Below are 25,356 nucleotides of genomic sequence, written 5' to 3'. Positions count from 1 at the left end.
CACACAAACAATACATGTTACAGAAGATATCCGAGGAAAGCCAAGAAAATACAGAATTAGGACACAGCAATCAACAAACAAGGAGATGAAAATCCAATAGGGCTGACACATTTCCAGGATGATCCTCTTCCTCAGAGCCAGAGTTTGATTGTTGGACTATGGATTAATTGTCACTTCTGCAAGGACTTTATTGCACTGTGTTGAGCTTTTATACATTTGTAACATTTATACGTTACAGAGAGCACTAGATCGCTGTATTTATTTCACACATGTATCGTATTATGATGGTGGAGAGAGGAGTGTGAGGAGGCGACCACCTTATCCCCTTCAGTGTGTCAGCAACCCTGCGGATCTTTTACCTGAAGCACCTTTATACAGAGGGAGGACAGGAGGAAGTCACCTATCCACACCTACTGGCACCTGTGTGTGCAAAAAGCAGGTTTGGCTAATTATAATTTGTGAGTCAAACCAGGAGGTGAGCGGCCAGCATTACCATTAATGCACCAAGGCATTTTTTAGTTATTCAAGCGCCAGCACTTGGTCTTCTGGTACTAACACAGCTTAGAAGATATCACCTATTTTTTATGGACTTCTGTGCACCTATTTCTAATTCACACTAGTGTATGCTTATATGTGACTTTTATCTGTGCAAGCACTTATTGTGACAACAGTCATTTATTATCACTATTGTTTTATCCACCGATATAGTTTTTATCACCTGAATATTTTTTATCACATTAGTTAAGAGCACTTGCACTTTGATTGTGATACATTTTTATATGTACGGTATTTATTCATTTTGTTAATTGACATATTTTGTGTATATTGAATTTATAATTTATTTATCCTTTGGCGCTATATAATTTATATATTTTTGGATTGTTTCTGGTGTTAGGTGAATGTATTTTTATGTTGGCAGCAATTGGTCCCCTTATCTGGCTTTTTAGCTATTAATCGGGGTATTAGTAGTTTTTTTCGTTGGTTAGCGCTGATTAATCACTTTTTATCAAACAGCTGTGGCATTGTCCGACTGAATCCGAACCGGGGAACCTTGTTGCCGATTCGTCCAGTGGAGCAGGAAAAGCTTGATTGCTCGGAGTTCCAGAACATATATCGGAAAAGAGGACTCCTCTGTCGACCAGACTCCCTGGGAACAGAGATTGTCCAGCACTTCACCCCAGCCCGACAGGCTGGCATCCGTGGGGATCACCGTCCACAACAGCGGTAGAAAGGATTTGCCTAACTCAGGGCAGGCGACAGAAGCCACCAAGAGAGGGTTGACCTCGTGAGTCGGAGCAAACATATCATATCCTTCTAAGGACTGCGGATCCTTGTTCCACTTGACAAGAATCTCCTTCTGCAGAGGTCTGGAATGGAATTGAGCAAATGAGGCCACCTCGAAGGTAGACACCATCAGCCCCAGGGCTCTCATGCAAGTCCACAGAGATGAGAGTTCGTTGTCCATCAGCAACCTGATCTCTCCCTGCAACATCTGAAGTTTGTCCCCGGGAAGAAAGACCCTCGCCAGAGAGGAGTCCAAAGTCAGTCCCAGGTAATTCAGTCGCACCGACAGGGTCAGTGCAGATTTTTTGAAGTTGATGGTACACCCGAACTCCTGAAGGGTCTAAACCGTGATTGACAGATCGCCCAACAAGGCTGAGTGAGAGATTGCTCTCAACAGGAGATCATCCAGATATCCCAGGACCGCAATCCCTTTTCTGCGTAGCAAAGCCAGCACCGGGCCAAAACCTTGGCGAAGACTCTGGGAACGGAGGCTAGACCAAAGGGTAATGCCACAAATTGAAAGTGTTCCTCAGCTACTGCAAAACGGAGATACCTCTGATGTCCCCCGTATATAGGGATGTGTAGATACGCATCTTTGATATCGATGGAGGCTAGAAAGTCCCCTTGATTCAAAGAGGCTACCACCATTCGAAACTTCTGCACCCGCACAAAGCGGTTCAGTGACTTGAGGTCCAAAATTGGACGCACCTTGCCTTCCTTTCTGGGCACTGAACAGGTTTGAATAGAAACCTCGAAACCGTTCCTGCTGAGTAACTGGCACAATCATTCCTTGTGCAATGAGATCCTGCAAGCTATCTGGAGACAGACAAAGATTTGAGGGAAAGAATCTGTCTGCTGTGCGAGACCAAAATTCAAATCCTGTACCCTGAACGAATATGTTCGTGAACCCATTTGTCCTGAATCAGATGTCCAGGGTTTCTGAAAGTAACGCAGACGTCCCCCCTCCTGATAATCAGGTGAGGGTGCCCCTTCATGTAGAAGAGGATTTGTCCACCGTACCGGACTGGCTAGTCTTGGGCTTACCCGACCAAGACTTTTTGTTTCCTCCAGAGGCTCTGAACGATTTACCTTTTCCTTGCCTATGAGCCGTGAACGAGGGCCCCTGCCTACTGCGGGATGCCTTGCCTTTTGAGGATTGGGGGAGAATAGTACTCTTAACCAAAAGATTAAGGTGGCGGGAAAGGGATTCCACCCATCTGTACACAGTGTCCGTAAACGCCGGGGAATCTGCCACGGGCACCACAGTAAATTTGTTTAACCTGGAAACAGGGTGATCCACCCTAGGTGGCACTGTCCAGCGGTTCGAGACTGAGTGATCAAAGGGATAAGTGCGTTTAAAGCACTTTGGCACCACTAGCACGTGCTTAATGTGCCGCCATTGCTCATTCACAATATTGTGAAAATCATCGGGACAAGGGAACACCTGACCCAACTTCTGGGCTTTGTGGGAGCCAAAAACTAACCGTTTTCCTGACTGTGTGGGCTCATCATGAATTGTGCACGTTTCCTTTACTGAACAAATCAGTGATTCCACCATAGCGTGTTCCCACGCTGCAGCCGAGGAAGACATATCCTCCTCACCATGCGAATGCAAGGACAGGGATCCCTCGAGCAGGGGGTTGTCCGTGGCGACCATACCTGGCTCTGAATCAGAGGACAAAGAAGGCAGTGGCCGTTTTTGGCTAGTGACTTGTTTCATTACAAAACCCCCTTTGATGCCAGATTTTCCAATGCTGCAGAAAGAGAAATGAGAGACTGCGATCCGGATGCACCAGCAGTTGCACTGAGGGGGTCTGGCGGAGAATTTACTGCTTGGGACTCCATTTTGCAATTTGCACAAAAAAAAGGTCTACTGCCCCTTTAAATCGCGATTGCGGTCCACACTGTAACTGGAGTCCCCCTTAAATAGCAGCAGGGTGTGCCTGAGGAATGCCCAAAAAGACCCCTATACTGTACCACCTCACAGTGTATTCAGCAGCTCTGCAGCATGGAGATTCCGCAAAGAAACGTCTCACAGGAAGTGACCTGGAAGGACAAGAGGCCGAACTGCTACAGGCTACAACAAAATGGTGCCAATGCAAAAGCCTAGGAAGCTCAGGGAAAATGGCCGCTGTACCTTACACACAGAGAGCTGATGCCCACACTTAACACGGCACCCCCCACCATGCCTGGATCCAGATGAGGTTGCTGCACACGTGCCCAGGCCATTTATGGCCACCTGCTAATAGCTAGGCTCTTAGGTCGCAATGCCACTTTGTCTGCCAATGGAAAAGCTTAAGCTCTTCATGGCACCGCATCCATCGCCCTTCCCCACCCTGCTAATAGCTGGGGACTGCTGGAGACTCCACACGTCTTTCGGGGCACAGCTTGTTGAACAACCAGGCCTTGATCGTAGACACTTTATCCAAGGTAAGACTTCAACCATTCTGGTCCTTAGGAGGAGGACAAAAAAGGAATGTTGTCTCTGGCTCAGAGCAAAGATTTATGGGAGTGGGGTCCTATACGGGAGAAGTGGAGGCAGGGTGAACACATACGTATGCTGCCATTGAGTCCGTCAAGAAATACGCTTTAAGTTGGTTAGTAGTATACACCCAGAGTAGCTATTACTCACTTATATAACATATTATGTAACAAAACTACTTTCCCTGTAGTAGTGCTACTGCTGTTCTACCTAAAGCCTCGTACACACGCAACGAATTTCCGCCGACCGGTCGTTCGTATTTTGTCCAGTGTGGAGTCTGTTGGTTGGAATGTGCTCTAGACTGCACACGAATTTTGTCATCCGACAGAATTATACTTCAGAAGTGATGTCATGTGTTGGATTGCTTTCTTTGTGTTCTTTCATCTCTGAGCATGCCTAGTCTTGCTCATAGGATTTTTCCCTGTCGAAATCTGTACTGACTGCACGAAAATCGGACGTGTTTTGAGGGTGGACAAAAATGTTATAGCCTACACACCAGAATTTTTTCGGCCGAAAAGTCGGAGTCGGTTGTCGAGAGCATCATACTAACAAGCTGAAAATCGGCAGATCGGTCGTCGGACGAAAATTCCCGACCGAATTTCGACTCGTGTGTACGGGCCTTAAGTTTTAGGGCAGGCATGTCCAAAGTCCGGCCCGTGGGCGGCTTTAATACGGCCCCACAGGTGATTTGGAAAAATACATTGCCATCATTCATGACTATTATTGCTGCCATCAATCATCATCGGTGGGTTTATATAGCGCCTCTATGTGGTTAACTCTTGTGTGACTGATTAGGGGTAGCACGCATGCTCCGAATGGAGATAACTACATTGTAAAACATTGTAAAATCTCAGTTGCTCTAAATCAGTTATAACAATATTTGGACACAACATGTATACTTGGAGTTATGTTCCTGTACATATTTTTTTAAATTAAAAGTTGACAGACAACCTTTATTACCAATAATATGTAATGTACTTTACAATGTTCCTGACATAATTCAGCTTCCTGGATTTCTTTTTAATCTGGCCTTCAGATATGAAAGGCAGAGTTATTTAACACCCGTTTAGATTTGTCATCCATGTGACAAAAAAAAAAAAAAAGTAAGCCGTTTGCAATAAACTTTGCATAAAATAGTTAATTTGCATTTAATTTTAATGGTCCAAAGAATGTCAGGCATGTTCACTTCATCATCAAATCTGGCCCTCTTTGAAAAAAGTTTGGACACCCTTGTATTAGGGTATTGCTTCTGGAATAATCAGGAATATTGAAATTTGTTTACAAGATCTTAAAGACAATCAATTCAGAAACATGGAGGAAGAAATGCTTACCTGTGACTGTGAGCTTTTTTGTTTTAACAGATTCACAGGTTCAAAGATGCATATCACATTGCCATACGAAGCTGCAATCTAGAAACAAATTCAACAAGTCAGCATGTGTTTTCTGTCAAAATTTAACAAGATAGACATCCTTTCTTTTAAGCTGGTCATAGATAGGTATTTTTTCTGATTCTAGAACTCTCTATCTACACAAACAAGGGGGGAAGGAGAATTTGCCGCTACTGGAACATTTTACTCTGATAGTGGGACTGGTGTCAGAATTCATTGACCAGCGGCTGCAGCCAATGATCAACAAAAGTTTTCCATCATGTAGTATAGTCTGATCCAATTTTATTGAGCAGGGATGGCCACATACTGATTGTCCCTGCTTAACTGTCAGAATTTCAAACGGTCTATCGCCAGATTACAGTGGTTCTATTAGCCAAATAAAGCACTTCAGTTCACAGTAAATTTTCTTCAACATTTATCTTATTATTGCAAGCATGGGAATATAGATTTTAATGCACGTTAAGCTTAGTCAGATAATAGTGAAAAACCCAGAATGTGTCAGCTCCAGAAGGTCACACACAGCATTGTGCATACCATGGCAAACCAAACACATTTTCTTAATAAAATGTTAAGTTATATAGCAATTCAAGCTGCAGCACTAAAGACTTACAATTCTACATGACAGGCGTGATCAGATCCAATGGTCGCCACTAAACTAGAGACAGAGGGTCAATCCACAGATTTTACCTTTTGAAGCATAGCTCTACTTAAAATATACTCTAGCACTCAATCTACATCAAATTTAGCCATTGACTTCTGTTGTCATGTCACTCCTAAAAGTGTGACTTAGGCTGCATTCATACAAGGGCGTTTTGAATTGCAGGCAGAATAGCTGCCATTCTGCCTGTAATTTCCAAATGCCCAGGTGTGAATGACAAATTACACAACACACATTTCAGATGTAATTCATTTTAATGGCAGCCTAAAAAGCTGTGCAGTTCTGCCGTGATTTTCACGTGATAAACCGCACTGCAAACTGCATCACGTGAAGCTTGTCGCCCTAAGAAAGTCCAGGAGCTTCTTTTGGGCGACATGCTTCACCTAATTTAGGTGGAGAAACCCTACATCTTTCCCAGGGAAATCAAAGTACAACAATGAAAATGAGGTGTACCTGAACACATAAAAATGAACATGCTATAGGGAACAACTAAAAATAAAGATTTTTACAAACCTGTAAAATCCTTTTCTTGGAATACAGTACAGGACACAGGCTCCTTTAAGTATTGACCATGGGTTTTATGCTGCCGCATTCATGCAAGACTGGCAAATAAAGTTATTATGACAGCCAGTATAACCCCTCCCCTCCCAGCTAGCCTCAGTTTAGCAAGCAATCAGAAGAAGATGCCAGGACAGAGAGAAGTAGTACGTGTGTCCTGTTCTGTACTACAAGAAAAGGATTTTTCAGCAAGTCAAAGATCCTTATTTCTTAATCATTTAGTAAAAGGACACAGGCTCCTTTAGGTTTTTACCATGAGACGTTCCCAAGCAATACAACCGATGGTTAGGCAATGCAGAAAACAATGCCAACATGCCTAAAACAAGGGAATCAGGTCCCCAACTAAAAGAGGCTTAAAGCACCTTACAACTCAAGCTGGTGTCAGCAGAGACTTGAAAATTAAACTAATAAAACTTTACCAACACGTGAACAGAGAACTAGGTGGTGGCTTTGCAACTTTAAGAAAAAAGTCACCTGGTGCTGTAAAGGCCAAGAGGCACTGACTGAATGATTCCGGAGTCCTATCCTTCAAGGCATAAGCTTTACTGATAAACTTGGAACTTCGGATGAAGGCAGTGCCAGAAAGGTAAACTCCCACTGCATGAAACAATGTGAAGATACCTCTTTGGGGTGCTTATGAGCAGCGCACAGAGATGGTAGAATGATGTACTGATTGAGGTGGAAGAAAGAAGCCACCATAGAGAGGCTATGACTAAAGCTGGCCATACATTATACAATTTTCTTGTACAATTTTCCTTTAGATTTACCAAAATCGTATAAAATGGGGGTCAAACCTAAACAAACACTTTCAATTTGTATGCAATGAGACTGGCACTACTACTACATAGTTGAAAGTAAATCTAAAGGAAATTGAATAGGAAAAATGTATAATGTATGGCCAGCTTTAAGCTTATTGCCAAACGCGTAAGCTGTTGTAATTTGTACACTCTGTCCGTCATATTAAAGTCATTGATTTGTTAGAACAAGCTGCCGGTTCTTCATTCTACTCTTTCAAGTTATGCCTTGGTGCTAGGAAGACACCATGAGCCAGAGCACCAATTTGTCTACCTCCTAGGGGAACTCATCTGGGCGTTGCTTCCTCCTCTTATAGGGAGGCCCAAGGCTACTAATCCACCCTGTATTTATGAAGGAGTAAGAAAAGGTGTCTCACAAGGTCGACAAAAGGCACATTTTTGCTGATTTCACTGCAGGGCAGGGGAAGAGCCACAAGCGAGTATTGCTGCTCGCCCATAGCAAATCTCAGGAACAGCTGATTCAGGGGAAAACTTGGGATAAGCAGAAATGCACCCTGCTGTCTATAAATGCTAGAAAACTCCCCTTGATGCAGAGATGCTATGACAGACCAGACTGATTCCATCTGGACCCACAAGAAGGTGTTGAGAACCTTAAGTCTAGTATAGCGTGAATGTCCCTCCCCCCACTGGGTGTCAGAAGAGTACACATTAGTATAGTAACCCTGAATTTGTTGTTGTTGCAAGGCACTGTGAAGGACATGCAATTTTGGAGAGATAGGCAGGGTAAAAAGGCATAAACCAGGGAGGCAGTAAGGAGAGCAACTCCAGCCTGTACCCCTGGTAGACCACATCACAGACCCATTGGTCTGAAATGCACGGAGTCCAAGGAGCCAAGAAGGCCTGCAGATGCCTCTCACTTGCACAAGTGGGAATGTCCCGTTATTGCGAGAAGGACCTAGCTGGCATGGACCACTAAGACAGAACTGTTTGGAGGACATTTGTAGCGGAGGTCTGGGGAGGAGGTGAAAGGAATGCTTTCTGAAACAGAAAGCAACAGGCTTTGCTTAGCTTTCGTCTTACTGGATACGAGTGCTTTTTCCACCTTTGACTTTCCAAACAAACATGACCATGTACAACACAGCCCTTTGCACAGTGTTTGCTAGTAAACCAGTGTCCAATTGTTATTTTGTCTGATGTCTGCCATGAGGGTCACAAGAGATTCCCTGTGAGGTACTCACAAGGATAACTGCTGGATAACCAATTAAAAGCTGATGTGGAGATCCAAGCCCCAACTGGCACAGAATAGCAACTGACGCTGTGGCATACCTGGTTTCAGCCAAGAGATGTTCTCAAGATGATACTGAGAACAAGATGAGTGGGCTGTGCACACAGAATGAGCCACTGTTCACGCAAATATGTCACAGGACAAGTGCCAAAATCATTCTATGTGTTAAGTTCCACTCACTAAGCTATGTCAGCACCAAACCATATAAAAGGGCACAGGCTAAGCCATACTGCAAAAAAAATAGAGTTACTTACTGGTAACGTCTTTTCCAGTAGTCTTTCAGGACAGGCACCTTGAGAGAACCTGGCTTCTCCCTTCTGAGGAAACACCGCCCCAATTTCTTGGATATCAGCCCCCTGCCAGCATGCTGCCTCAGTTCTTCGAGAGCACCTCCGGCCACTGGGGAGACACAACAGTTAATTTTACTAACCTTCAACCTCTGATTGTCTTACGTTCAGACCTTATCGGGTGGGTAGCAGTGCTGTCCTGAAAGACCACTGGAAAAGACGTTACCAGTAAGTAACTCTATTTTTCCCAAATCGTCTTTCAGGACAGGCACCTTGAGAGATCAGCGAGTACTCACTTTTTTAGGGTGGGACTTCCGCCTGGAGGACCTTACGGCCAAAGGCCTGATCCTTATTGGAGAGTAGGTCCAGTCTGTAGTGTTTGGTGAATGTTCCATAACTGGACCAGGTTGCAGCCCGACAGATTTGTTCCGGGGTAGCACCAGCTCTTTCCGCTTGAGAATTTGCCATAGCTCTAGTGGAGTGAGCCCTAATACCTATAGGCGCTTCTTTCCCGCAGGAGATGTAGGCCTGGCTAATGGCTAATCTGAGCCATCTTGCTAATGAGCGTCTTGATGCCCTCGTGCCTTTATTAGCACCTGAAAACAGAACAAAAAGGGAATCTGAGTTCCTAAATTCCTTTGTTCCAGCTATGTACTGGAGAACGCATCTTCTTACGTCTAACTTATGAAATTTCTCCTCCTGTTCCCTCACAGGATTTGAACAAAAGGTTGGCAAAACTATTTCCTGATCCCTATGAAACTTAGAGACTACTTTGGGCAAAAAAGCAGGATCAGTTTTGAAAATTATACGATCTGCAAAAATTTGCAGAAAAGGAGATCTGATAGAGAGTGCCTCTAGCTCACTGACTCTCCTTGCGGTAGTGATTGCTACCAAAAATATAGTTTTAAGGGTCAAAAATGTTATGTCACAGGACGTGATAGGTTCAAAGGGATCCTCAAGGAGGGCTTGTAGGACCACTGACAAGTCCCACATAGGAAATGGGAGATGTTTGACCGGTCTCTGTCTGCTTAATGCTTTGAAGAAGCGGACCACCCAGGGATTGCTGGCTAAAGATGTTTCTAAGAACACGCTTATAGCGGAAACTTGGCTCTTTAATGTACTGATGGCTAGGCCCTTGTCCGCACCCGCCTGAAGGAATTCCATTACTGTTATCAGACTACTTTCCCTCAAGGAGTTCCTCTTGCACCAAAGATTGAAGCATTTCCAGGTCTTAAGGTAAATTGCTTGTGTTTCTGTTTTTCTGCTTGTAAGCAGAGTTTTTACTAGTTGCTCTGAGAAACCTTTGCTTTTCAGTAGTTCTTTCTCAGTACCCAAGCTGCTAGGTTCCAGAGTTCCACCTGTGGGCAGAACACCGGGCCTTGATACAGAAGGTCCTTCCGTGCTGGTAGAAACTAGGGGGGTTCTACCGCTAGCTTCTTCAGCACTGAGAACCATGGTCTTTTGGGCCAGTGTGGTGCTATGAGAATTAGGACGGTGTCCTCTTCTCTAAATTTCTTCAGAACTGCCGGTATTAGTACTGGCGGGGGAAAAGCATAGCACAAGGGGAAAGTCCAGGCTTGTGCGAGAGCATCTATTGCTAGTGCTCCGTCCCATCTGCTCAGGGAGAAGAAGGTCCCTGTTTTCGCATTCTCCCGAGAGGCGAATAGGTCTATCTGCGGCACACCCCATCTCTGGGTGATGGCCCTGAAGACCTCTTGATTGAGGGTCCAGTCGCCCTCGAGAGACTTCCTGCTCAGGAAGTCGGCCACTTGGTTCAGTTCCCCCTTTAAGTGAACCGCTGAGAGAGCAAGTACATTGGCCTCGGCCCATTGAAGTATTTTCTCCGTCAGGTCCCATAGGGGTTTGCTCCTTGTTCCCCCCTGCCGGTTTATATAAGCCACCACCGTGGCGTTGTCCGAACGGACCTGTACCCTGTGCCCCTGCAGTTCCGTGTGAAAGGCCTTTAGGGCCAGTTCCACCGCTCTCAACTCCTTCCAGTTGGAGGAGTGCCCCGACTCCCTGCTTTCCCAGTGCCCCTGTACTGGCATGGAGCCGAGATGTGCCCCCCAACCTGTGCCGCTTGCATCCGTGGTGAGGATTGCTGATGGAGTCTGAGTCCAGGAGAGACCCTGAGACAGATTCGCCATTTTCCTCCACCACCACAGGGAACTTTTTACCTGTGTTGGGATCTGCACTACGGCGTCTAGAGATTGTTGTGTGTGGTCCCAGATTTCTAGTATGAATAGTTGTAAAGGGCGGAAGTGAAGTCCTGCCCAGGGAACTGCTGGGAGTGTGGCTGTAAGTAACCCCAGAGTTGACATGGCCTGCCTTATCGAGATGTTTTGGTTTTTCTGTAGAAGGCTGACTGCCGTGTCTATCTTCTGGCTTTTTGTCCAGGGCAGAAATACTTGTTGTAGTGTGGAGTCCAACTCGTAACCCAGAAATGTGACTCTCTGGGATGGGACTAAGTTGGATTTTTCTAGGTTCAATAGCCACCCTAGGCTTTCTAGGAACTGTCTTGCCTCCACTAGGTCCCTGGACAATTGTTCCTGTGAAGATGCAAACAGGAGCAGGTCGTCCAGATATGCAATTATCAATATTCCTCTGAGCCGCATTGGTGCCAAGGCCTCTGCCAGGACCTTTGTGAATTTGCGGGGGGAAGAGGATAGCCCGAAAGGAAGAGCCTGGAATTGGAAGTGTTTTTCGCCTTCCTTCGTTTTTATGGCTAGTCTGAGGAACTTCGGGCTCTCTTCTGAGATCGGAATGTGAAGGTAAGCATCCCTTAGGTCTATAAAGCAATCTGGGGGGAGAATGGTTTTTATTGAAAAAATTGACTCCATCCTGAATCTTTTGTATGTTATCGAGAGGTTCAGGATCTTTAAATTTAGGATGAGTCTGAATTTCCCTGAAGTTTTGGGTACCACGAAAATATGTGAGTAAAGCCCTTTTCCTAGTTGTCCTGGAGGAACCTTGCATATGACTCTTTGTCTTTCTAGGTCCTCTAAGGAGGATAGTAAGGCCGAGGCCTTCCTTTCGGATTTTGGAAGCTCGGTTACAAACATCCTGTGGGTTGGGGTTGTTGAGAACTCCAGCCGGTATCCCCTTCGTATGATCTGTAGTATATACTGGCTGGAGGTGATCTCCTCCCACTGTGTGAGGAAGGTCCCCAATCTTCCTCCCACTGTGGTGAGTGTGTCACTGTGATTTCTTGGGGGGTTCAGGAGGGCGAAAAATAGCTCCTCCTCGGCCCCTACCCCTTTGGACCCATGGTTTCCTTTGTCCCTCAAATCTTTTAGGGACAGAGAAGTTCTTTTGTGAATAAGGTTTCTTTTTAGAAAATTCCTTTCGTGCTTGTTTGACCGGAAAGGACTTCTTGCGGTCCGCTGTTCGGTCTAAGCACTTTTCAAGCTCGGGGCCGAACAAAAGATCCCCTGTGAAAGGTATACCGCAGAGTTTTGCCTTTGATCCTACGTCTCCCTGCCATGTTTTCAGCCAGAGAGCTCTTCTTGCTGAATTGGCTAGGGCTGAGGATCTTGCTGACATGCGAACTGACTCTGCTGAAGCGTCCGCAATATAGGCCACACTCTGGAGGAGTACGGGGAAGGAAGACAGGATTGTCTCCTTAAGGGTATCTGCCTCGATGTGGGCCTTAATCTGTGTTAACCAGTACTCTAAATTGCGCGCGACCACCGTCATGGCCATTGCGGGTTTTAGATTGCCCAGAGTGGAGTCCCAAGTTTTCTTTAGCAGGGAATCCATCCTTTTGTCCATAGGATCGGGTAGGGAACCCATGTCCTCGAAGGCCAGATCCGTTTTTCTTGATACCCGAGAAAAGGCTGCGTCCAGTTTGGGAGTTTTATTCCAAACTGAAGTTTCACCTTCGTCAAAAGGATATCTCCTTTTCAGGGCCTTGGAAAAGAAGGGCTTTCTCTCTGGGTCCTGCCATTCTTTTTTGACTGCTTCTATGAGAACTTCATGTACCGGAAAGGTTCTTTTCTTATGTTCGCTTAACCCGGCGTACATCTGGTCATGAAGAGAGAGGGTCTTTTTCTCTTCCTGAATCCCCAGGGTGGTATGAATAGCTCCCAGGAGCTTTTCCACCTCTTCAAGGGTCAGCTTGTATCTGGAAGTTGTCGTGGATTCACAATCCAAACCTTCCGTATCCGACTCCCCCTGTGAAACAGGGGGGATACTGTCACATTCCTCTTGTGTTTGTAAACCCCCCCAGTGCTTCCCTGCTAGTTGAGGGCATCACTGGTAGGGGTGGGGTTGGCTCCTGTGTCAGCTGGGGGGAACCCTGAGGTATTTGGATTTTTGAGAATAAATCCTTAAAAGAGTGAACGGTGCTTGAGAGCTCCTTGATGGAGGTAGCTAGGTCCTTATTCCTTTCCTCCTCATGTTCCCTAACTAGGTTGTCTAGGCACTCTTTACAGAGTGCTTTGGGCCAGGAACTTCTCATCGTGGTTTTGCACGATGGGCATCTCTTTTTAGAATCATATGGTTTAGAGCTGTCCAGGGATCTACCCTGAAATACATAAGGATAGTGTTAACATTTTAACCCCAGCTGAAAAAGAGGACCACCTAGGGAGTGTTGCTAAGGACCACCTTCAGTGTACCCCCTAATGTCCCTCCTTCCCCCCTAGGGCCACACCAGGTAAGGGGAAAACCAGTGGAGTTTTGGGAGGGAAAAGGTAAGGAGAGCCCTCCCCAGGACTCCTTACCTTTTGGAGGCTGGTGCTGGCATCCCCGGGAGCAATCGCTGTGGCCTGTGCCTCGGACATCTTCCCGGTGTGGCTCGCCGCGTGTTTTCGGCTGTCTCCCAGCCTGTAAATGCACCAGCCAAATTCGTCCGGCCCGCTCTCCTTATGCGCGACCCGGAACCGGAAGTCTCGACCTTTGCCGGCGGAAGTACCCGCCCCCGCCGGACATGACGTCACCCGTCGTCCGACCCGGTGAACTCCATTCAAAAAACCTGCCACGAAAAGCGGGGGGCGGGTAGCCTCCGTTGGGAACGCTCTCGCCAAGCGTGGAAAGCGGGCCCCCCAGTCCTCTACTCCCCCGAGCTGGACCTGGGGTGACATCATGCGGTACCTTTGCAGGTTAGTGGGTCCGACCCAGTCTGCTGTACCGCCTTGAGAGAGCCTGGCTCCCTCTGGATTGTTAGCCTCAGCCCCCTGGCTGCTCAGCTCGGTCCCTTGGACGGTGTCTACCCTCCGGAGGAAACACCAGAACTGAGGCAGCATGCTGGCAGGGGGCTGATATCCAAGAAATTGGGGCAGTGTTTCCTCAGAAGGGAGGAGCCAGGTTCTCTCAAGGTGCCTGTCCTGAAAGACGATTTGGGAAAAATACGTAATTAGTTTTGCAGCCCAGCAACACACTGTTTTTGGCCTAAAGTGCACTCGTTGCCCACTCCATATTGCCCATGGCAAGAGCCCAGGGTCCAGGGACTGGGAGGAAGAGGGAAACTCTGGACTAACCATAATACAGAGGAACAGGTGGAATTCCACGTTTTTTTTTTCTTTCAATTCTTTTATTTATATCAAAGACAACATCCAGGCATAAAATGAGCAACATTCCATGTAGGACACATTCTGAGACAATATGTTGCAGCACTGAATACAATTTGTTCATAGGATTGAGACCTGTATCGGGCATACAATAAAGAGGTGTTCCATCTTCCCCAATCAGGAGGAGGCATGCAGAAGCAGTAAATACCCGAAGTTGCCTGATCCAATTCTGCATAATATACAAGAGGAAGAAGAAAGGGTGAGTAAATAGTGGAAACATAAGAAAGTGGAAGAGAAACAAGGAAGGAGGGGGGGGGGGGGGGGGGGAGAAGGGAGAGCAAGGGGATATGGTTCTGATTTGGGGGAAAACTTGGGCGGGGGGGATTGGAAGCTTTGGGGTAGTTAGAAATATTGTCCTTACATCAGCTATTCTCGCCATCAATATTTGACATAGCATTTCTAAACTCAGTAGTAGTTCCACTTAGAAGTAGCATTGTTAAGTAAGGAGCAGCCCTCATTGGAGAGAAAAAATATATTCCATAGAGACCAGGTTTTGGTATATCGTTTGTGTTGGTGACGTGTAGCGAGAACAAGGTTTTCCATCCTGTTACCTCGGCATTCCCTGTTTTGCCTATTTTAGAAGGGCATACCCTTTTCTCCATGGAGGGTCTTCAGGGACTGGAACAGCTGCGACTCGGGTCGCCACTGCCCATGACCAGTAGAGCACTCTGCAGCTAACTACACCACAATATACTTTAATACTGAGGGCGTTTCCTTGCTGGAGGCCCAGACATAAGGAAACAAAAGGTTTACATCTACTAAAAAGACAACTACCACACAGAGACACAGTACAGAAAACAAGGCAAGGTAAGTCAGATATGGAGAAAGATCAAAAGCAGGGAGACCACAAGCAAGGTCTTTTACCTACTGCATGAATTTTTTTTTTTTTGTGTGTGCACACTTTCCAGAATTTAATACCTCTAAATATATAATACTACTGTGACCAGAATAAGTTTGTATAACCAAAATGTAGCCGATTTTATATTTTATATTCATGGTTTTCCCAAGTGCTGGTTCACATTTGTGCGATGCGGGAACGCTGCGAATATGCAGCGTGATTCCCGCATCGCATCCGCACCTCTGGCAGTTCACACTGCCATATGCGATTCGCAGGGGGTGTCAATTAAAAGTTAACGACACCCCCAGTTGCGATCGCATATCGCAGTCCGATGTGCAAGTTCGCACAAAATCGGATCACACTAGTGTGAACCACTATGCGATCAGATTCTGCTGCCAATAAAAAAAGCCTCATGTGCGAGTTTAGTGCGGATGCGTTGCGAATTCAGCCATACAAAGTGTATGGCTGAAATTCACACCGCACATGAGATCGCATGTAATTTAGGAGCAGTGCGCTCCAAATTACATGCGATCTCCGCAATCGCACAAATGTGAACCGGGGCTAAATACCACACAATATCTGTTAGCCAACACAGATTAAAGCGGAGTTCCACCCTGGGAAAGTTTTTTTTTAATAAAAATACCCCCGGGACAGTCAGGGCTAGTACATTTAACAATGGCTAGCCTCTGATCTGTCCCAGGTTGCACTTACCTTTTAGAAGAAATACTTACCTTGAAAATGTATTGTCCAGCGCTGCCATCTCAGGTGTGGGCAGCTTGAAGCCAGCGCGATCCTCTTCTGTGTCCTCTTCTGTCCCACGATGCACTGCACCGGCCCCGTCGTCACTTCCGGAGCCGCAGCGTCATCCCTGCACAGCTTCTGGGCATAGCAAGGTATGTCGGTGCCGGCGCATTGATTCCTGGGAGCGATGACGTTTAGCTCCCAGGAATCATTGCAAGCCAGGAAGTGACGAATCGCCGTGGCCGCCGAGAGGAGGAAGAGGAAGTAAGGTAAGTATATTTTCTTCTAAACAAAGTAAAAAAAAAAAAATTGCGATTATCCATTTGTTTTTCAGGTGACCCGGAGCAAGAAGATGGAGGTAAGTATAATTTTAGGGTGGAACTCCGCTTTAATGGACTTTTCAACGTTTTGTTTGTTTTTTTTTTCTTCTTCATTAAACAAACAAAAAAAAAAAACCTTTTTACAAGAACACTTTGATGTAACATTTTAAGCCATGCAGTGTGTATGAAAGCCACAGAAGGAAAGAAAATCCTTTAATCTTTCCAGAAAAAAAAACCTACACAAGCAATAGTTTTTAATGACAATACACTCCAAGTAAATACCTTTTTGCAATTTTGTTTTTTATGTTTTTATTTATTCAAAAGATTGACTTTAATGAAAATAGACAGCAAAACTTAAAGATTGATATATCCTAGGTCATGTTAAACCATTTCTCAGGTCTTTAGCATATCTACAGAAAGGAAGTACTTCCAGGTAAATAACATTCATAAAATATGTCAAATCTCATAGGAAGATTGCTACATAAAAGGATGGTCTGGCAACAAGGTTGTTTACCACTTGCCATCCGGGGCAATTTTGACATTCCTCACATACTGTACATGTTAAAAATCAGCATTTTTTTATGTCAAATTATATCTGTGTAGCTGTTTATCAAATGTGAATTTTCAGAAACAATTAATGAATTTAATGAATTTTTGTGCACAAAGAGAACACTAATTTTTTAGTTGAACTGGATGGACTGATGTATTTTTTCAACCTCACTAACTATGTAACTATGCAACTATGATGTTGCATCAAGTACAGGTGCATCTCATAAAATTAGATCATCAAAAAGTGAATTCATTTCAGTAACTTAATTCAAAAAGTGAAACTCGTATATTTTATATAGATGTGTAACACAGAGTGTTATTTAAAGCATTTCTTTTTTATTTTTAGGATTATGGCTAAGTGCCGGTTCACACTAGGGCGACCTGTGAGGCGACCTGGTCGCCTCACAGGTCGCCTCCCATAGGGAAGCTGCGGACCCGTTCTAATAGGAGCGAAACAAGTCGCTCCGACCTAGAAAAAGGGTCCGGAGCTTCTTTGGGGCGACCCGGAGGCGACCGCCATAGACTTCAATGTTATGAAGTCCGTGGCGGACGCTCCGAGGTAGCGGCGCGCTGCTCGCACCGCGACCTCGGAGGTCGCGGTGCGAAGTAGCGTCGATGCAGTGTGAACCGGCGCTTACAGCTAGTGAAAACCCAAAATTCAGTATCTCAGAAAATTAGAATAAGAAAATTAAGTCCAACTTGCTTTAACTTTTTTTTTTTTAATACACTTTTTTTTTTATACACTTTTTTTTTTTCAGTCAACTTGATGGCCTAATCCATGATGTAAACAATACCCCTTTGGATAGCTTGGGCAGTGACAGGAGCACTGTATGGAGAAATCTGGGGTTTATTAGATCCCTCCTCTGTCCTCCAAAGCAGCCGATCAAACAGAGATCTATTTGATCAGCTACTTTCCTGGCTGTACCAGCCAGAAAAAAAACACAGCACTGAAACGGAGACAGATGAAATCATCATTGCTTCCTGCTTCATTCCTCACAGTGGAGATCGAAGAATGGATGTTCCTCAATCTTTTCTGTGGAGAGCCAACCTGACCGCTTAAAGTGGTCACCGACTCCCCGGTTGGACAGGAGAGCCCAGGAATGGTGACGGGAGGGGGGCCTTCCCAGCCCTGTAAAAGATATTGAGCAGCTGTAGAGCCATTCAGAACACTTTCATATGAAAGCCAACCATCAGCTCTGAAAAACAATGCAGCCATTATTCTGGCATAAATGCTTCCTTTCCAGGATGTATGTATATATGGACGGGAAGTGGTTAACACATGAAAAAAGGACTTTCAAAAGCACTATGCATCCGCTAAAGAGACAGTAAGGCAGCGCTGCATTATCTAAGGCACAATCAGTCTGCCTGAAACTTTAGACAGAGACTCTGATAAAGGATGGGTCATTACTAATGAAACACTGAGCTGTATCAACAAGCTTTATTCATGAAAAAAAATGGATTTTTGTAAGATCTTACCGTAAAATCCTTTTCTCTTAGCTCATTGACAGACGTAGTCCTCTTTGATTAATATCAAATTGTGTTATACTGCCCTCCACAGGAGTAGGACACTAGGCAGAAGAAAACGTTCCGGCCCCACCCTAGGGGCAGTCCCAGAGGGTATATCCTCTTCCTCTCTGCTACAGGAAATCAGTTATGTCACAAAGCAGTGTCAGAGAATTTAACCCAACCCAACTCAAAAGTAGAGGGGCGGGTACTACGTCTGTCAATGAGCTAAGAGAAAAGGATTTTACGGTAAGATCTTACAAAAATCCATTTTTCTCTTTTGCTCATTGACAGACGTAGTCCTCTTTGATTAATATCAAATTGGGACGTCCCAAAGCAGTGCCACAAATGAGGGGTGGGAACAGAAATCAAAATCCAGAAGGCCCAACCGGAGCCAACCAGAAGTATCAAGGGACTCAACGAGCAAAAAGATGAGACCTACCCAACAAACCCTCGAGGTAGACCAACAGTCTCCTCAAACAGCGGCCTGCAGGAACCTTGCGGCCAAAAGAGGCATCTGATGATGCCATCACGTCAACCTTATAGAACTTTGTAAAGGTATGAACCGACGACCAAGTAGTCGCCTTAAACCCTGAACCACTGACGCCTGATGGCGGAAGGCCCAGGAAGCACTAAGCGCCAAAGTAGAGTGCGCCTTAACAGGGAACGGGGGATCCCGACCCTTAGATAGAATAAGCCTATACCACCGTCTGTCTGATCCATCTAGAGATGGTCGCGGCAGAAACAGGCAACCCCTTCTTAGGGCCATCCGTGATCACAAACAGTGAATCCGTCTTACGAAATGAATCCGTAGTATTCAAATATACCCTGATCACCCGAACTACATCCAAGGAATGCAACGCGAATTCTCAAGGATGACTGGGCTTAGGACACAGGGAAGACAATACAATGTCCTTATTCAAATGAAACTCTGAAACCACCTTAGGAAGGAAGGATGGATTCGGACGAAGAACAACCTTATCCCTATGAACCACCAGATATGGGGAACGACAGGATAATGCAGCCAGTTCTGACACCCTGCGTGCAGAAGTGATAGCCCCCAAGAAGGCCACATTCTGGGATAAAGTAAGCAAGGGAATCTCCCTGATATTTTCAAAGGGAGGTTTCTGAAGAACCGACAGCACCAAATTAAGATCCCAGGACGGTAAGGGTGCTCGCACTGGTGGAGCCAGGTGTCGCACCCCCTGGATGAAATTCCGCACCAAGGAATGAATAGCCAAAAGCTTCTGAAAGAAGATTGCTAATGCTGAAACCTGACCCTTGATAGCACTCAAGGCCAGATTCTGCTCAACCCCCTGTTGCAGAAAAGCCAAGATTCGGTTCACCGAATAAGAACGTGGAGGAAACCCAAGAGATTCACACCATGCGATATAAGACTTCCATGTGCGATGATAGATCTTTCTGGAAGTCGTTTTCCTTGCTTTAGAGTAGGAATAACTGAAGTTGACAACCCCTTGTCCTTCAGCACCTCTATGGGTCTCAATAGCCAGGCCGTTAAAGCCAGCGATCGTAGAGCAGGATGGAAGATCGGTCCCTGCGACAGCAGATCCTCCCTGAGAGGAAGTCGCCAAGGCACGTCTGCGACCAGCCTGACCAGGTCGGCGTACTAGGCCCGACTAGGCCAGTCCGGAGCTACCAGGATAACTGGGATTCCCTCCACCCTTTATCCTGCGAAGAAGCTTCGGCAGCAACTTGAGAGGAGGGAAGGCATACAGTAGCTGATACTGCCCCCACGGGGCGATCAGCGCGTCTGCGGCGTCTGCTAGAGGATCGCGGGAGCGAGTCACAAGACCTACGCACTTTCCTGTTGAGCCGAGATGCCAACAGATCCACATTCGGGGTGCCCCAATGAAGGCACAGTTGGTGGAATACCTCTGGATGAAGAGACCATTCCCCTTGATCCAGAATCGGACGGCTGAGATAATCTGCCTGCCAATTTTCCACCCCCGGAATGAACACCGCGGAGAGAGAGGGAACAAAATCGTTCCGCCCAACGAAGAATGCTGGCCACTTCTATGGCCACCAGGACACTCTTGGTGCCCCCTTGATGATTGACATAAGCCACTGCTGTGGCATTGTCCGACTGGATCCGAACCGGGCTGCCTTGGAGCTGCTCGGTCCAGTGAATCAAACAAAGTTTGATCGCTCTCAGTTCGAATACATTTATCGGTAACCTGGACTCTTCCAGGGACCAAAGACCCTGCGCAAATAATTTGCAGAGAATTCCTCCCCACCCGGATAGACTGGCATCCGTGGTGACAATCGTCCAGTATATTGGAAGAAATGACTTCCCCTGGCTGAGCATCGGAGACCGAAGCCACCAGACCAGAGACTCCCTGGTCCACTCGCTCAGTCGGATCCGATTGTCTAGGGAATCTGGATTCCGATTCCATTTGAGAAGAATCTCTTTTTGAAGGATTCGGGTATGGGACTGGGCAAATGGTACTGCTGCGAAGGAAGCCACCATCAAACCCAGGACCCTCATGCAAGTCCGAAGAGAAGGCCAGTTGTCGGATAGTAACAACTGAATTGTCGATTGAATCTTCCGGAGTTTCCCCGCCGGAAGAAATACTTTAGCCCTGGATGTGTCTAAAATTAGACCCAGATATTCCAGCCTCCTGGTGGGAACCAGAGATGACTTCTGCAGGTTCAGCAGCCACCCGAACTCTTGCAAAGAGATCATGGTGATCTCCAAGTTTAGCAACAGAGTCTGCGGAGACTCCGCACGGAGCAGAAGATCGTCTAGGTAACCTAGAATCGCTATGCCTCGTTGTCGCAACAGCGCCAAAACTGGGGCCACTACCTTTGTGAAGACCCGGGGAGCCAAGGCGAGACCAAAGGGTAACGCCACAAACCGATAATGGTTCTCCTCTACGGAGAAACGCAGGAAACGCTGATGTCCTGCGTAAATGGGAATGTGAAGATAGGCATCCTTGATGTCTATGGATGCTAGAAAATCCCCCTGATGCAGGGAGGCCGCTACTGTGCGAATAGACTCCATCTTGAATTTTTGTATCTTGACAAAAAGATTGAGTGCTCTTAAGTCCAGAATTGGACGCACCTTGCCCTCTTTCCTGGGTATTGTGAACAGGTTCGAATAAAACCCTTGAAAACGCTCTGTCCAAGGAACGTGGACCACCACTCCTTGTTGCATTAAATCCGTGACCGCCCCCCGCAGAGCTTCTAGGCGATCCGGGGATAGTCGGATATTGGAAGGGGAGAATCGCACCGGTGGGAGTGATTGAAACTCGATCTTGTAACCTGACCGTATGACTTCGCAAACCCACTTGTCCGGGATTCTGGAAAGCCATGGATCCGGAAACCGGCGAAGACGTCCCCCCACCCCAGCTATGGGTGGGGGCGCACCTTCAGGCTTTAGTAGTCTTATCTTTAGGTCTGGAAGAGCCGGACTTTTGTTTGCCCAACCAGCGCCCCTTGAAACCTCCTGAAGGAGTTTTGGAGGGCTTTGCTTTATCGCCCGCTGGGCGAAAAAATTTCTTATGAGCGGAAAAGGAAGGCCCCCGTCTCTGACGAGGTCCTTTACCCTTAGTACTTTGTGGCAAAAAAGTGCTCTTGCCTCCAGTGAGATCCTTGATAATCTCATCTAAGTTGGCCCCAAATAGGCGCTCCCCCTGAAAGGGGAGATTAGCCAAAGCTCTATTGGAACCTTGGTCCGCTGACCAACACTTTAGCCACAGTGTACGCCTGAGGACCACTGCTGAAATTGAAGCTCGCACCAACAATGGAGTGGTGTCTAGAGCAGTGTCACAGACAAACTGTAGCCCCTGTATCATCTGTTCCAGCAGATCTGATACCGCCTGGGGGATGTCTCTCCCCTCTAAGTCCCGGCGTAACCACTTGGTCCATTCTGTCACAGTTTGTGAAACCAGACCAATAGCAATTATTGGTCTAAAAGCTGACCCAATCAGGGAAAAGATGGCGCGAGACACAGCTTCCACCTTACGATCCACTGGATCCTTAAAGGACGGAGCGTCCTCCAATGGGATAACCGTAGCTTTGCTCAATCTGGAAATTGGTGAATCCACCACAGGTGGTACTGTCCATTTCTTGAGGAGGGATTCCTCGAACGGATAACGCCTAATAATGCGTTTGGAAATAGCAGGGGTTCGTTTTGGATGACCCCATTCTTCCTTAATTACATTACCAAAACATTTGGGCAAGGGAAATACTTTCGCCATTTTGGTCCGTTTATTAGTACCAAAAGGGATCTCAGTCTCAGCTACTTCCGACGGTGTAACCCGCAGTCCTAAGGTTTCCCGGACAGATACAATTAGTGCGTTCACCAACGCTTCCTCTTGGGCTATGGTAGATGCCGAAACATCCTCCTCACTGTCTGAAGAGACAGTACCCGAGACACAAGCCCCAGATGATGGACCTGCACCTGCAGTGACAGGCTCAGACTCTGAATCTGAAGTTTCAGATCAAATAGGGGTAGGCGGGGGTCGCTTCCTTGCACCCTGTCCCTGACAGGCCACTTCCACCCGGGATACAAAAGACTCTAAAACCGCTGATAATGCATCAATAGTAAGTGGGGAACTGGAGGGTCCTGCAGCCACTCGAGGGGATCAGGTGGAGATACATGTGTGGCCGGGTCCATGTTAATCCAGGACACTTTGCCAGAAAAAAATTTGAAACAATAAAATACCTCTTTTTTTCTTTTTTTTTTTTTTTCTTTTGTAATCCCCCAGCGCAATAGACCTGCTTTGGACCCCCACAGAGAGAGAGAGAGACCCCAAGGGCTCACCACCTGATGCAGAGAAGTTTCTATCAAACTGCTGTCAGCGTTGTCCTATGCAGACTGTGCTAGCTTTCCCGGGTAAAAGGAAGTGGCTCCGCCCCCTTTGCACGCCTTCCGGCGCTCCCATCTACTCCTCGAGGTAGGCTGGGCACATCAAACATGGCCGCCCCCATGCAGGAGACACCAGGCTACGGCAAAATGGCGGCCTGCGTGACCTGCGGGCGGCCTGTGTAAACAATGCAGTCTGTGACGTGCAGTCTACAGCAAAATGGCGGCGGACTGCGGATCTAGTGTGGCTCCTCCGGAGGATAGCAGCGGCCTGCGAACGGCTATGAAAGGCTGGCGGCGGCCTGTAAATGCGGCCTGCAGGAGGATGGCGATAGCCTCTGTATCCCTCAGTATAAGGTAGGTGTTTGCCCCTTACCTAAATGCCAGTATCTTATATTTCAAAATACAGTAGTCAATCGAACCAGGCTTCCTTGGAGACCAAGCCTGCTGGAGGAACCAAGGCTGCTGGAGTGTCAGCTCCCAAACCAAGGCTGCTGGAGTGTCAGCTCCCAAACCAAGCCTGCTGGAGTATCCAAATCACACTATCACAGGGAGATATGTGAACCTGTTATAGGCTAAAGGGGGAACCTTAATGTCAAAAGGTCCGACCAAACACAGAGGGGCCCGTATCCCAAAAACCCCACAGGGGGGAGGGGGGAACATCTACTCACCATACCGGAACTGATGGGCACCCTTTCTTAACAGAATCCCTTCTCCACCGAGGTGGGGGGCTGTCGACCAATACGGACGCCTTGACTATGCTGGTCATTGGCGTCCAAGCGAGACGTTTAACTCGCAGGGTCAGTCCCCGTCCAGTGGGACTATGTCGCGGCCGACCCAGCGCGGAGCTATGGCCTGCGCGCGCTCGTAGGCCGGCTGGGGTGACCACTGGATCTCAACATCCAGCCCGTCGCCCAGATCCGGCGTGATTTGCTTGAAGATCTCACAGGAAAACTGGAGAAAACAACTACCTAAAAGGAAAAAATTTTCTAAAAAAAATCTTGCCAGGACCAAAGATCTGTAAGGTTCTGGCACTCTCAGTGCCTCCTATCACATTATTTCCGGGTGATTTCCATCTACCTAGATAGAAGAAACACATATAGGTGTGTTTCCCTTTAAGACTGAAGCTGTCATCACTCAGCGCCGGACTAGATGGCTATTTAAATCGCCGGTTCTCACTCACATGTGTTCGTTCAAACACCCTTACCTGGATGCTAACTTGGCTTGAAGCTTTCGTGCTTGCAAGCATACCTCGCTGACGGAACCTCGCTGCGCTGATCCCTGTATCCCGCTTCCGGATCATCCGCTCCTCCTGAACCAACCTTCGGCTGTATTGCTATTAGTGCTAAGTACCCCGCAGGGGAACCCTCTATAAACTTATACTAAGCTTACACTATCTAGCTCTGCATAGTAAAGACTATTTATCACATCTGCATATCTAGATTGCTAGCTCTTAAGACTACTGCTACTTATTCCTGCACTGGGTTGATCTCTCTTGTATGTCCACCTGCTACTCTGTCATCTGCTACCATACATGATTGCTAAACCTACCTGCATCCATCTGCTACTGTCTTACCTTCAAGTGTCTGTCACCTACCACCTCCACTCAACCTGTCTCTTAAATCTTCATCACTGTGTTACTACATACATAAAGCCACTCTAGGAACCAGCTTGTTGAGTGTGTGTATTTACTAGCTGAATTAAGACCTTCCACACATGATGAGTCATTGAGGTTGGGAATGGTATCTCAGCATCTCTCTTACATGACTACTGAAGTGGAATATTTCTGCAGCTGAAAATCCACACCATACATGAAACGCAGGAGCGTTACAAGATCCCAGCAAGGAACTTAGGTCCTTACTCCTGACTAGACAGAAAAAAACTGATTTCCTGTAGCAGAGAGGAAGAGGATATACCCTCTGGGACTGCCCCTAGAGTGGGGCCGGAACGTTTTCTTCTGCCTAGTGTCCTACTCCTGTGGAGGGCAGTATAACCCAATTTGATATTAATCAAAGAGGACTACGTCTGTCAATGAGCGACAGAGAAAAGCAAATTGAGATCTATTAGAATGTGAAAGCCCTAAAGCACCACCCCCTTGCTCAAATATATCTTGTAGTACAGTACAGGACACAGGAACTTTACATGGTTACATGTCACTACCTTTAGGCAATTGGACACTGCAAAAAAAACGGCCCCTAGTGTATCTATATAACCCATCCCACTGAAGGAGGCTTCGGTTTAGTCAGCAAACAATAAGATCACAGAAAAGGAGGGGAGAGACCTGTGGGCAACAAAAGCAAAAATGGCCATAAA

At 46.6% G+C, this 25,356-nt stretch overlaps 1 protein-coding gene across 4 annotated transcripts in view; it reads right to left on the bottom strand.

The window, feature by feature from the left end:
- DMXL1 (Dmx like 1) overlaps positions 1–25,356 on the bottom strand; it is a 328,770-nt gene that overhangs the window by 259,619 nt on the left and 43,795 nt on the right. For 3 of the 4 annotated variants that reach the window (XM_082251711.1, XM_082251708.1, XM_082251710.1), the window contains exon 3: positions 5,098–5,175. In XM_082251711.1, coding sequence (XP_082107837.1) covers positions 5,098–5,175 — 78 coding nt within the window. The remainder of the gene's footprint in view (positions 1–5,097; positions 5,176–25,356) is intronic. The other variant, XM_082251709.1, reaches the window with a different exon arrangement.

This window comes from Pelophylax lessonae (genome assembly GCF_965119305.1).
Source record: "Pelophylax lessonae genome assembly, chromosome: 1".
Lineage (NCBI taxonomy): Eukaryota > Metazoa > Chordata > Amphibia > Anura > Ranidae > Pelophylax > Pelophylax lessonae.
Note: the sequence above shows the minus strand (reverse complement) of the source record. Positions and strands in the feature narration are given on the sequence as shown.